General features: G+C 34.4%; 1 protein-coding gene across 1 annotated transcript in view; it reads left to right on the top strand.

Moving 5' to 3' along the window:
* Positions 1 to 14,783, top strand: part of LRP1B (LDL receptor related protein 1B) — a 1,812,620-nt gene that overhangs the window by 1,770,026 nt on the left and 27,811 nt on the right. The window contains exons 85-86 of the mRNA XM_072757648.1: positions 2,276 to 2,450; positions 6,576 to 6,680. Of these exons, the coding sequence (XP_072613749.1) occupies positions 2,276 to 2,450; positions 6,576 to 6,680 (280 nt within the window). The remainder of the gene's footprint in view (positions 1 to 2,275; positions 2,451 to 6,575; positions 6,681 to 14,783) is intronic.

Below are 14,783 nucleotides of genomic sequence, written 5' to 3'. Positions count from 1 at the left end.
GTAGGAAGAAAGGAAGGAAGAAGCTATTTTACTTAAATCCAATCCTTTTAGAACTATTGAACAACGTAGTCCTTTACTCATCGGTGAAATTTGTTTAATAAGAACACCATTTCTTATGTTCCCCAGTTCCCAAGTTCTAGTTCCTCAGCCAGTCCCGTGGGAATCACCTGGGTCCCATTTCAGATTAATGAATTTAGAATCTAGGCATGAGTGGGCAGTGGTAACAAGAATGAGTACTGGAATTTACATTTGCAAATAAATCACTTATATGATTTTGATGAATTATCCACTATGGATAAGGACATCACATGAAGATCTTAGAAGGATACATAAGCCAATTTCTCTGTCCCATCGGACAACCAGGATGAAAGGATGACATTTAAAGCAATTGGAGGGGGCGAAATGAAAAGAGCTCTTTGTCAGTAAGAGGTACTGAACAACCTAAACTAATGAGAGTTATTCTTTAGAGATTTCTGCACTGAATAGGGGCAAGAAGATCGTATAAGTTGCTGATCATACATTCTTCATAAATACAAACAGAATTCGTAATGTGTACACTATAGCCACCAAGCCTGGAACAAACAGACACCATCATGGATAGATACTAACACTGACTTGGTTTTTAGATCTTCAAGTCTCTCACCTTCTGAAAGTGCTACTTTTCTTAAATATAGCCAAAACCATGTTAATTGACTGAAGCATTGAATCACAATGAGGGTACTTGGCATAATGCAAGAGCAAGCATAAGAATGCTTGAAATAAATTACCATAAATATGAAGCAAAGCTGTCAATAAATTTAATTTCTGTCTGATTTAATAAAGGGCTAGATAAATATACAAACATGAGGATTATAAATTATGTTTTAATTTTCCTCACCCACTATAACTGTCTTACGGCAGGTTAAAGTTTATAAATTGAGATTTTTATCTCAGCTAATCTCATTTAGCATTGCTTCACAATTACTTAGCTAAACGGAAATTGCAGCTTCTAAACACAAAGTCTGAGATTGATCCAACCAGTTCTTTTGCTTAAGATTATTGTATTATGAATTTCAATATTCTGAATGTGTTAAAGTATATGTTCATATATAAACATACATATACACTTGTCTGTTCTTCAAAAGACTGAGTCAGAATGTCTAATTACAAAGATAGTGTGGCTATTGTATTATTACATGATCTTTATTTTTTTCATTCCCACTCAAGAGGGATAGAAATATTTGAAGATGTCTCCTCAAGTAGTTGAGAAAACTATCTATAATGTACAGTAAGAAACATCTTTCCAGGGACACCTCGGTGGCTTAGTTGGTTAAGCATCTGCCTACAGCTCAGGTCATGATCCCAGAGTCCTGAGATGGATCCCTAATTTGGGCTCCTTGCTCCATGGGGAGCCTGCTTCTCCCTCTGCCACTCCCCCTGCTTGTGTTCTCTCTCTCTGTCAAGTAAATAAATAAAATCTTTAGAAAAGAAACATCTTTCCAAATAAAAGGCTCACACCACATAGAGTTTTTCCCTCCATGAGGAGGGAAGTTTGGCTGGGAAGTTAGGCTCTCAGCTAGGAGGGGAACCACAAATAGTCTAGACTTCTGTTCACTTCCCACCTATGATGGATCAGTTTCCCAGTTCACTTTTCTCTTGGTATTCCATGAGAGACACATCTCCTTGTTTGCTCACTTGTCCGGGTGTTCAGAAATAGTGGCCCTGTTCTGCTGTGTGTAGAGGGAAGCTTCTTTGCACCACAATGAGCTGATGCAGAGGTAGGATTCCCCCACTTACCACATACTACCCTGTTCTCCAGATGAAAAAGGTGCAAGGAGAAGAAACAATAAATGACCTCCAAAGACATCTTGAGTATTTCTGTGCATTTCAGAATAGTAGTAATATTGTCTATTAGAAGGAAACTAAGGAACCTGGTTAATTTAAACTTTGAAATTCAGAATCGCAACTAGCATCCTATCAATATAACTTACCTTTCTGTTTCTTTTTTTTTTTTTTTTTTTTAAGCAGATGAAATGATGCCTGACTGGCAAAAAAGAGGAATCAATAGCACTATTAAAGAATTCTAGTTACACGTTATCACAAACTGATTTTGTAAATTAATCTACTCATTGATTGGCTGTTTTTATATGTAGGTGTTTTAATCAATTTACTTATTTTTATATGTGTTTAATGATTGACCATTTTTAAATGTTAAGTGAAATGGTTACATTTATTGTGACAAAAGAAGAGCATCTTGTATTATAATGTATTTTTGTCTGTTGTGCGTTCTTCCTAGATGTGTGTCATCACTACTGTGTGAATTCTGAATCCTGTACCATTGGAGATGACGGAAGTGTTGAATGTGTCTGTCCAACACGCTATGAAGGTCCAAAATGTGAGGTTGACAAATGTATAAGGTGCCATGGGGGGCACTGCATTGTAAATAAAGACAGTGAAGATATATTTTGCAAGTAAGTGGACATACAGCTTAATTTATTAAAGCATTTGAAGCCAAAAGGTTTAGCAGTTAAGCAATAAATGTGAAAGTCATGTAAATTTTTTTTTATCCTAGAATTCTATAGAGTGACCATTGCATCTTTGTTTTGTCTTATTTTGGTTTGATTACAGATCAAATTCAGTTCATTTCAAGTAAATTAACTTATTCAACTCCTACTATGTACTACTGGAGAACATGAAAATTCATCACATAATCATGTAATTATATGATCAGATCATTCGCTGTATAGACTATTCCTAATAATAAGCAAGAAATAGTGAAATGTAACATACCTTCAAAAAGCTATATGCAATAGCCCTAAATTAGAATAGCTCAGGCTTTTAAATGTCTCATTATTATCATTGATGATGAGTGTTTATTTTTCTGTTACAAAATGAGCCTGTGGGGGAGAAGCAAAAGACCTGTCTACTGGAATACATTTTGATCTTCCAGGTTTTATCTGACTTTAAGTATTATGGTCCAAAATAAGTAGATGGAATAATGTTCCCTAGGAGGCAACTACAATATAAACGTCGAAGTTAGACTTTGGTTACGTTGCCTTTTGCCCTTTGACTTCAAGATCAAGTGAATGGAAAACAGCATCGCAGCTACAGGGTAATGCCATTTGGATTCCTGTCGCGAAACAAGTTGATGCCACTGAGGTTAGAGTTCAGTCCTTACTCTGAACTTCTTTTAAAAACCTTTTAAAAGAAGGGCTTATGAAGCACTGGACTCCATCACTTGTCTTGCTTAGGAGTATAATAAATGAGAATATGAGATAGAGAAGCATGCTGTAAAGTGTTCATGCCATGGCTTCCACTGAGACAGCTCTGTGAGGATGCCAGCCCTGAATTATGTTGCTCTGCCAAACAAGGCCCAATAAAATTTTATTACAGACAGCGTCAACATTTTTTATTTTTTATTTACTCTCATTTTAGAATTTACTCTAAATATGATTTGTATTATCATTATGAATGACATTTACTCAAACCCTCAAATTGGGTCATTTGAAAGTACATTATTTTTTAAGTAAAGTAATTGAAAATATGACTAATTATAAATATGTGCCTTTGATAAGTATATAAAAGCAAATGCATTTTCATGTAAACTACCAAAATCATATTTGCTCATTAAGCTCGTCACTTCTTTGTGATGAAACTTTAGCAAGACAGAACTTTGTTTCCATTAGTGAACGAACATACATTTTTCTCTACATCGAATACACCATATCAGAAATGCACTGTAGTATCTTGCTTGCAACTCCATTCCATTCATACAGGAAATACTAGACTATCATCTAAGACAGGCTAAAAACTGCAATTGCCTTCCCAGTTTTCCTTAGGAAAGCTCATGTAGAGACAGACACCCTATTTCCATTACAAGGGGAAGTTCCATATGAAGAAAGAGTGAGACTCTGGGCTTTCAGTACTGCCTGCTTACAGAGAAAATTAGCTTCATCTAGAAACACCAGAACCTCATAATCTGAGCATGCCACGAAGATCCAACACTGTGATTTTGGACTCTTAAAGGATCCTTTTGGGAAAGAATATGTCAGATGGATAAATAAGAACAGTTGTTAGCAAAATGAGTAGATAGAGGAAGTTTAAAAATAGACGTATAATACTTGATCAAATAGGCTAGATACATAAAAGTGTGATAATACAAACAAGACCCTGTGTATTCTGAAACAAATGAAGACAAACTTGTCTTCATTTCTATGATATTTTTCATCTTAGCATTAAATGACATTTACACTATGTTAGAATTTCTGTCTCATAGGTAAATAACTTACACTAAAACAAAAAACACAACTGAATTACAGTAAATCTTTTACTTAAATATGAAAATTCAAGCCTCCACTATACTTGTGATTACAAATAGTCAGGTGTGTTTCTAATGCACAGTCTATGAGCTGTCAACTAGAATAGATACTCTGTCAAGTATAATAAATATAATCTTTAAAAATGGAGCTAATTGTATATTTTTCTCCTTTGTGAAAATCCAAGTAAGTATTGATGAAGAAAGACTTGATCATAATTTTGAATAGCCTAAATAATACCTTTTCAATTCTTTGTGTGTAATGGACAACTGGTAATTAACTTTTGGAAAGAGATATATCACAAACTCTGTGTGTGTGTGTGTGTGTGTGTGTGTGTGACATGCCTCCAAGAAATGAAATTATGAATAAAACTTGCATTAAAACATGGGCTGAACTCTTTGAAGCATTATAATGATTTGAGTAATTTGTATTTCACATTTGGAATATATACAAATGTCTGTCTTCAATTTAGGATGCAAATAAAACTATTAGAAGGAGAAAGAGACAATATCTTTTATAACTCCTGAAAGCAGGAGATAAAAGCAATGAATACTTAGAATTTTTTCTTTCTGTTAAAAGCTGGTATTTGGTGTATAGTTATCTTTTTTGTAGGAAATCCTTTAATATAAAATGAGCTATGTTTTCTCTCTGGCGTTGTCCTTTTCATAGAACAAGAAACTGTAACTTTCTGCTCTTTGATTTTTAAGGAGGCTGAGATGGGGGACAAGGAAATACAGATCCATTTAACATATCAGACACCAATACCATTAAATGTATACTTGTCTCACTTTGTATCCATATTCAATGCCTCTAGATTTAAGGTATTCTTTGCTAAATCTTAGGAACTTTTAACTACTGCTTCCTTCTTCATGTTTGGCTCTACATTCACATATCTCCATTTTAGAGTGTGTACATAGTGACTCATTGCTTCTGTTCATCTTGAAAAGAAATGTGATTTTTAAAATCTAGGCTCTTAAAAAATACCTTTAAATTAAACATCTGGAAAAAAGATAAGCCATTTGGTGTTTTTTTTCAGCAGCCTCACCACCTACATGAGGTGAAATAAACATTCACGGAATGAATTAATTAGGATCGCTAACTGATCATTTTAGGCATCTAACCGATCATTGGGAATTACCCTGTGATGGATGTAACACAATAGATGTCCATCACGGAGAGGATCAAAGTGATCAGTGATATTGCAACCTGATTTACATGTCAAGCTTATGTCCAGATTTATGGTGACACCACTGATTGCTTCATGACACCTAGTGCAACATGATCTCATAATCAGAATAGTGGCATGATCTGTTGTAATTCTGCTTTGAGCCAAGGCTTATATGATTCTATCACCCTATTTCTCATACAAGAGATCTCTTGCTAATTTAGAATGTGGATGTACTTTTGTCTTTTCCCCCAATAATTTCCAATGTCCAATCTAATATTATTCATTTATACCAAAATATAACATGGCAAGTAAGAAATTTCTGTATTTTCCCATTAATGTCATGCTTGGTTTTTTTTCCATAGCAATAGCCATAGTGTTTATTCTTATCTCAGACATGTAATGTGCTGTGAATTAAAATAGTTTCCATAATTTTCCCAAGAAAGCCTAACTCATTACCTTGTTGCCATCCTACATATTGTTCCTATACACAACACTACTATTTATTTTTTCAATGAACTTACCATGATTTTTGTGTGTGTTAGAATAAAAAAATTGACATTAATTACAATACATAATCAAAGAGAAACAGTGGGATAAAATGACTATCAGATAATCCTATATTTTCTTACAAAACCTGGAATCTGAAACTCCTAACAGTTTTTTTGGACCAGATTTTACAGTTTACGAGAAATAGCTGAAGCATTTGCTTCCAGAATATTTGATCATGTGATTTATAATTCACACCAATGTCACCAAACCCTAGTTATATGAAAAGGGAATAAATGAATGCTAACGTCTCCCTGTAGTGTAAGTGATTGACATTAGAGCATATTTTTTCACACATATATATAGCTATATTAAAATTTTATATTAAGCAAATGGGTTGAAAATTTGAAAATTACTAAAAGAAAACATTTGTCTTTCATCATTTTGTTAAAAAAAAAAACAAAACAACTTTGCCTCCAGGAAGTCTGTCTTTCTGAAAACTTACTTTTAGCCAGGCCTCCATTACTCCTCTATGATGAATATTCTCATCTGCAGAGAGTTTATGTCAGCTTTCAACAATAATGATGCCAGTAACAATGAGATTTCTTTTTTCTTTGTTGCTGCAGCTGCACTAATGGAAAGATTGCCTCTAGCTGTCAGTTATGTGATGGCTACTGTTACAATGGTGGCACATGCCAGCTGGACCCTGAGACAAATGTACCTGTGTGTCTGTGAGTATTGTATAATGTTGTGGGCACTTTGTGGAATGACTTTGTATGTACATAGAATCCCTCCTCTACTGTTCTCCATTTTATTTGGTGGTGGAGGGAGTGATCCATTTTAAATGAATGTTTCATGGACATCTCTGATCAAGTATTGTCCCTCAGTGGCTCGTGTGCTGCAAAATCTCCTCCTTTATCAATTTGCGAGTGATTTCATAAGGAAGAGCTCATTCAATTATTAGCATCATACACATTAAAGACATTCACAGATCTTTGAAGTTGGAAATGCCAGGGAAAATTATTCTAATTTCATTGACCTTATTCAGATATGGGAAACCCAGGCATAATCATATTTGTGAACACTTGGTACTTACATCCATTCTTTTCAAAAGAACTTGAGGTATCTTTTCAAATGTATAATGCTATTTGATGTGTGTATCAGGTTTAGAGTGTTATATTATGTAAGCCTATTAAGCCCCTGTCTCCTTTGGAATTCATGAAGTTGAATCTGGGTTTTTAAACATTTGGAAAGTATTGGAGATTCTCTGCTTGTGAGAAAATCTATAATTTAATATTCTTCCCTCTGTCCATAATGGACAACTGGAAATAAAACCATTCCACTTACGTGGTTTCTATTTTGAGTTTTCTTTATCACCGCTGCACTAGAAGGATGACGTCTACCTCTGATCCACATCCACGTTCTGTCCCCACCTTGTCAGAGCAGCATGTGATGAGTGTGAATGAGAGAGAAATGAGCGTACTTTACAAAGTTTTATTCATATGTTACTATCTGTGTATGAAATAAATTTGAAACATATTTAGAAAAAAAAAGTCAGACGCTTTATTTAGCTGTATTTTACTGAAATTCTGCAGATGCTCTGTGGGGTTTAAAAGTCAGCGCTGTGACCAGAAAGAGAACCCTTGTGATCACTACTGTCAGAATGAGGGGATTTGCACTTTAACTGCGTTTAATGAGCCGAGATGCAAGTAGGTTTAACCTTCCACTTTACCACTGCGCTTCGTGTGACATCATTTCAGGCCACAGTTCATTGGTTTAAATCATGAACATCCACATGCATTTCACAGTGTATACTTAATCTCGGGGCTCATCTGTGTCACACACACTTAACCTTTGCTTCGCTCACCGACAAGTGTATGCACCACAGTCAGCTAGAGAGTCTAGAAATATAACAGAGGGAATGAAAAAGCTCATGGAACTGTCTAATAAAAATACATTTCCTAGAATAGTCGCATTTAATTAGGGAAGTACAGAAGCGGGGTTTTTAGACCCTATTGCTATAGTCTATATTATATTTGGAATAGTGGCTTCTTTTCAGTAACTGACTTTTCGTTTCAAGTGCTGATGAAATAATAATACATTCTTTTGTTTCCCAAATGTTCACCGAGAACACTCTTACTTTAACCAGAAAGACTTCTTTATAGAAGAAATAGGTACATGGTAAAAATTTTGTTTCCTAATAGTTTAAATCTTTCTCTCCTAATTCAACTAACTTGTCCATCCATGTCAAATAAACTTATTTGCTCTGAGAAATTTCAGGGACCACCCTTGGGGTAACTATCAATGTTTATCATGATGGAAGTTATTTCTGCATTTTGTATTTGAGCTTTAGAGATGGATCATATGTGACATCCCCCTTTATATCCCATGTCATAAACAGAGACCATGACTGGCGCCTCATACTAACCCCATGATGGTGTCACAGTATACTTAATAATGGTCTTGAAGCACAATTGTATTGAAATTCAGATGTTTCATTATCAAAACTCTACAGTTTTGTTCACAAATGAACTATTTTTTTATTTAAAAATGTCATTCTTTAGATAATTGTCCAAAAAAATATGAGAAGTGATTAAACTAATTAAACAGGGAAAAATTGGTATTCCTTCTTTTTTTCTAGAAGATATTTGAATATGTCAAACCAATATTCCTACATAAACTACATCCAAAAATAACACTTTAAGTATTAGTCTACAAAGTGTATGTAAACTGATCTTTTAAGGCATTGACTTTTCAGTTCATACTCAGGTTTGCACCTGTGTAAGTGAAGACAGAGGAGACTCTTCAGTTCTACCTCAACATGGCTCCACCCTAAATTTCTTCAGCCATTCAGCAAATATTTATTGACTCTGAGAGTATGCTAAATCCTAGACAAGTGAAGATGAATGGAATTTAACCCCCAGCATCAAGGAGCTCATTAATTAATGGGGTGAAAATTCATACACAACTAATTAACTTATAATAATATAAGTGTGAACACAGGTAAAAAAGAGAGGGCAGTGAAGTCTTAGCAGGGCAAGTGATTTGTTCAGAATGGGAAATGGAAGCTTAACAGAAAAGGCAATCTTTTGTGGTTTATGTAGTTCATGATACTAAGTGAGGTTGGGAAGACCATTCTGCAAAGAAAGAATAGCATAAGCGAAGACATGGATGTGAAACTTAATGGCTTATTTGGGGAACTGTGAGTGGTTGTGTATAGCTAGAATGAAGGGTGACTGTAGTTGGGAGGGGGAGGGGCACAAAGACACAAAACTGAAAAGATAAATTAGAATCTTATTTATGCCAAAGTTAGGGGATTGCATAGGATCCTGAAATGAATGATCAGCCAAAGAGATTTGAGGCAGAGGCTTGAGATGAAGGAGTTGGCTTTTGAAGGTGATGCTCATTGATGTGTGTGGGAGAGCCTTGAGACCAGCTGCAAGGGCCCTACCTGATAAGGTTTGGCATGACTTCATGAGAAAAGTGATGGGCACGTGAACCTGGGCAGTGCAATTGGAGGAAAGAAGAGCAAGGGCAAGAGATTAGTGGATATTTCAGAGTTATTAAGTCCAGAGTGATTGTTAGCCAAACATTGATCTAGGTACCCATGTTACTTCATTTTCAGGACACCGGTAATGCCTATTCTGGGGCCCAGTCTTCATTAATCTTGTCCCTCTTCATTATGTCCAGGCAAAGTACACATAACATTTCAGACCCACCCTCTTCCTTCCTTCCCATAAATAGGTGTAGGACTATGCCTGCCCACAGAATGCCCCTGTATCCCCAGAATCCATTTTTCATGGGCATAGCAGCCCACAAAAATGTTCTCCACTTTTTACTCTTACCAAGTATCATCAGAGGCACCTGGCCTTATGATAATCAGCCTGTTTTTTAAACTCAGCGAGGAAAAATACATTAATTGGAAAGATTTAGAAGAAAATTATTTTACTTTTGCATATGTTAGTCTCTATGTGCATTTGGTTTTATGGGAATTTTGTCCATGCCTTTGTTTTTTACAACCTAAAATGTATTCTGATGGTAGCAGTAATTCTTACTGAATCCCTCAAATATCTTAAGCTATAAAAAGAAGCATAGAGGAGAGAATGACATTCTGCTGTCATTCATTCATTCATTCATTCATTTGCCAAATGTTTATTGATAACCTATAATGAAAGAGACCCTATGTAAATTCGGAAAGATAATTAATAAGAGCTAAAGCTGACTTAGCAAATACTTTCTGTCAAGCACTATGTTAGGCACTTTATATATTTTATGTAAAGTTAGAATATTATGCTGTTATTATTATCATCATCATCATCATCATGTAATTGTTATCCTCATTTCACAGACTATAACACTGAGGTTACATACTAAGAATGAATGGGACTCAAACAACATTTCTTTGATTCTGAAGTTCATGCCCCGGTTATAACTCTTACACTGTACTACTCTCCTTATGCTATACTAATTCCAACATGGTTTTTACTTTTGAAGAACTTAAAATTTATTTTAGTAGATGAATGGGTTTAAAAAACTTAAAATTCCATTTGGCAATTGTTATAATAGTGAAGTGGGTGATGTGAATTAAGGAGGGCACTTGTCATGAGCACTGGGCATTCTGTGTAAGTAATGAATCACTGAATTCTAGACCTAAAGCTAATATTACACTATACCTTAACTAACTGGAATTTAAATAAACATTTGAGACAAACTTAAGAAACAAAAAAAGAAATAAGACCAAAGTGTTGTGGGAAAACATCTCAATAGAGATCAATTAATGATGATTAGTTGGAGAGAGGAAAACTTCATAGATGAAGTGATAGTTTCACAGTAAAAAAAAAAAAAGTATAGTATTTGTACAGATGGGGAATGACTAAAAATCTTTTTTTAAGGAGATAGAGAATATATTTGAAAGTAAGGTGATGATTGCTGAGAACAGAATTTAGCCTATGTGGCAAAATAGGAAGAGAGAAGACTAGAGGGAGATATTGGGGCCTCTTGATGAGGTGCATTTTATGCCATGACATGAGAGTGGGTTTGTAGAAAGAGGAATAGAGGATTAAGGATGGAATCTAGAAAAGACTACTGTTTGATACTATATTATAAAGGAATCAACAAAAGTAAATGAGAAAAATAGAAATTGGAGGAAACTTGTCAAAGTAGATTATTTCAATTCAAAGGAGTAGAGAGTATGAAAGAATATGAAAGAAAGAAAGAAAGAAAGAAAGAAAGAAAAAAAGAAAGAAAGAAAGAAAAGAAAGAAGAAAGAAAGAAAGAAAGAAAGAAAGAAAGAAAGAAAGAAAGAAAGAAAGAAAGAAAGAAAAGAAAGAAAAAGTCCAGACAGTTTAAGGAGGATACGAAATTATAAATGGTTTATTGGATTTTGCCATTGGATGGCCATTAAGGGAGATGTTTTGAAAATTCTATATGACAGCAGAATATTAAGCCCTTGGGATATCTTCCTAATAGTCAATTATCCTTATGAGGGGAGCTTTTTGGAAATACAGATTTCAGCCTCAGATATCAATTGGTAGTGGACACGTATTTTTAATGAAAAGCTAGTGTGTACTATTTCATCTAAAAGCCTTACAGGAAACAAAAAAATGCTTTAAAAGATAAGATATGGGGATCCCTGGGTGGCGCAGCAGTTTGGCGCCTGCCTTTGGCCCAGGGCGCGATCCTGGAGACCCGGGGAGCAATATATATTGCATGCTCCCGGTGCATGGAGCCTGCTTCTCCCTCCGCCTGTGTCTCTGCGTCTCTCTCTCTCTCTGTGACTATCATAAATAAATAAATAAATAATTAAAAAAAATTTAAAAGATAAGATATAGTGCTTGCTTAAGTTTTGTTGGTAGTACATTTTTCTTTTTTTTCATAGACTGGAAAACTATTTGAATGTGCAGGACTTAATACACATTTGGAAAGTCCATAAAGCATTCAGATCTATGAAGGTGACAGATTTTTTTCCACATAGAAATTTTATTACTGTAGCCTTCAAGTTAAGAAATAGATTTGTTCTTTGAAAGCCTTCACTTTTGTCTCTTGATGGACATTTTCACTTATTACTACATATGGAGGAAAAAGAAAACTCCACAGAAAATCCTAGAGAAAAATAAAACATAGGATTTTCTATGCTTATTTTGAGAGAGTTTTGATATTTTTAAAGTAAGTGATATTGCTTAGGTTAAAACCAAATTTAAAAGAATCTAATGTGTGCTATCTTGACAATATTTTGGCTGTTACATGTTTTTTGTTGTGAGGTTTAAAAATCAATACTGTGAAGAACTATTCAACTCAGTATCAAGTTAACTGTGTATTCCTACTTCTAAGATAACTTGCAAGGGTCAGACTTTCATTTATATGGGATTTAACTTTCTTTAAAACATTCACAGCATTATCTCCCAGCAATATTTACAGTACATTTCCTCTTCCAATAATAAAATCACGTTTGTAGCTACCCTACTTCTCCTATCACTACTAGCATACTTACACACACACACACACACACACACACACACACACACACAGAGCCTTGTCACATTACCGCAGGACCATTCCACTCTTAGATGTTCTGCTCAAACAGCTCATTGAATTGAAATGCTTCTCCTTTTTTCCATTTACCTCTTATTATCCTAATAGTCTCAACTCAGATACCCTTTGTATGTGGCACAAGGAAAGTGAATAGTAAATCTTAACTGACTCAGGCTTAGCTAAATTTCTCAGAAGAAAAGAATCAAAATTTAATGAGGAAAGTATTTTATAATATGTAATATATATTTGTATATTATATGTTATATATATTTATATATAATAACTACATATATCACATAAGTCAGACATAGAACCACGAGGATGTGTGTGTGTGTGTGTGTGCGCGTGCGTAGGGAGAGAATGAGAGAGAAAACCAGGAAAGTCATTGGTGTAATTCAGTCCAAATCCAAAGGTCTGAGAAACAAGGTAGTTGATAGGATAAGTCCCAGTATAAGTCCACTGTTGTTTTTGGTTTCTGTTCATTCAGTTTCTTAACACAAATATACACTTGCAGCTTATTCGATACTAAAATGAGATCACATGATAGACTCTTTTATGTTTACTTTGCAATGCATTCTGAACACCATTCCTGTCAGTATATATAATTAGATGCTTTTATTCTTAAGTGGTTGCCCAGTGTTCCATTGTCTGCATTTTCCCTACTTTATATAATTAACCATGTATCATTCAGTTATTAGGTATGCGGTTTTATTCTTGTGTTCTTGTGTTAACTTTTTCCCCCCAAAGATACAAACATGTATCTTAATATGTTTGTAATTTCTCATTAGTTTTCTAAGACTAACACCCAGAAATGGAAATATTAGGTCCAAATGTATCGAATATATGAATGACACTAGCTATGATTTTGGGCAAGTGACTAATGTCTTTTTGTGTCACATTTTCCTTATCTGTAAAGTGATAAGTTTGGGCTAACCATTCACTTATAAGTCTATGAGGCATAATATATTTAAATCTGAGTCCCATTTGAAGTTTTGCTTTCAACCTGATTTAAAATTTGGTTGGAGTCACAACCACAGATACAAATTCTCCCCAAATCCCTCTAAAACATCTAAGAAGACACTGAGAAAACAAAATGTCCATTAGCAGCAACACTAAGAATAATAGAAAATCTGTTCATACTATGCAGTAACTGAAGAATTAATCATAAAATTTGTGGTTCATGATTAAATGTTTTTATTCAGTATTTCTCTATGGTTTCGTAATTTATTTTTCTGACACTTTAAAATAATATGCCAAGGTTTAGCTAAGTGTATGAGTAGTCTCTTTACACTTAAGCTCAAAAGATAATAGTTCTTTTCACTTATTTCTTATTATAACCCCTAGTCTAGTATATAAGTCTATAAGAACTAGAATCTTAGGTGTCGGTTCCCTTGATTGTTTCATATTTTGCCCTCTTAGAGAGAACAAAAATACTGTCAATCTTCTCTTCCTATAGCCATTCCTCAACAAGTATTTATTGAGCACCTACTATAAGCCAGACAATATCCTAGGCACCAAAGAGTTAATCCGTGAACAAAACACAAAAATATTTGACCTGTGTAGCTTAAAGGCTAATGGTTATCCCTTATTGGAGAATTTGGGTAATATTTACTTTTTAAAAATAGTCTTCTGTATAATATATACTTTTTTAAAAAGAGAAGAAAAAAGGTAGTTTTTAAACTTATTTGTGTCATCTGAAAAAAGAGAACCAAAAAGATCTAACTCTGATAGTGCATGGCTTCTGAAATCCTATCAATTCAGGCACTGACTGTTTTGAAAATGGCAGAGCTCCAAGACATTTCTTATAATATATATTATTGCTTCTTGCCCATGGCAAGAACCATTCTCCATTTGGTCAAAAACAAGATAGTGATGTTAGTTTTTATGTTTTACTTCTTCATTTCAAACAAAAGCTAAAAATAACGTACTATGAGCATTTCCCCCCAATCTATTACCTTTTCTTTTTCTTTTTTTTCCCTTTTTGGTTTAGTTAGATTTTTATGGGTATCTGGTTTTTTTGTTCATATTTTTTAGGAAAAAATGGTTTCCAAAGAAATTATCTCCTTTCTTTGATCATTCGTGAGAGTATGTGTGTGTGCTTCCATTTTTCATACTCCACTATGATATTCCATATTTTATGGCTAGAATTGACCTCTCATCTGTGTGTGGCCTTTGGACATGGAACATATTTCTATGAAATTGGCTTGGGAATGTTGCCTGTTGTACACTCTATGGCTTCTTTAAATTTATATGTCTGTTTCTCTCTGGAAGATTGTAAATTCCTTCAAGTAAGAAGTTGTGTC

This window comes from Vulpes vulpes, chromosome 5 (genome assembly GCF_048418805.1).
Source record: "Vulpes vulpes isolate BD-2025 chromosome 5, VulVul3, whole genome shotgun sequence".
Lineage (NCBI taxonomy): Eukaryota > Metazoa > Chordata > Mammalia > Carnivora > Canidae > Vulpes > Vulpes vulpes.
This window is presented reverse-complemented; position numbering and strand designations above follow the sequence as displayed.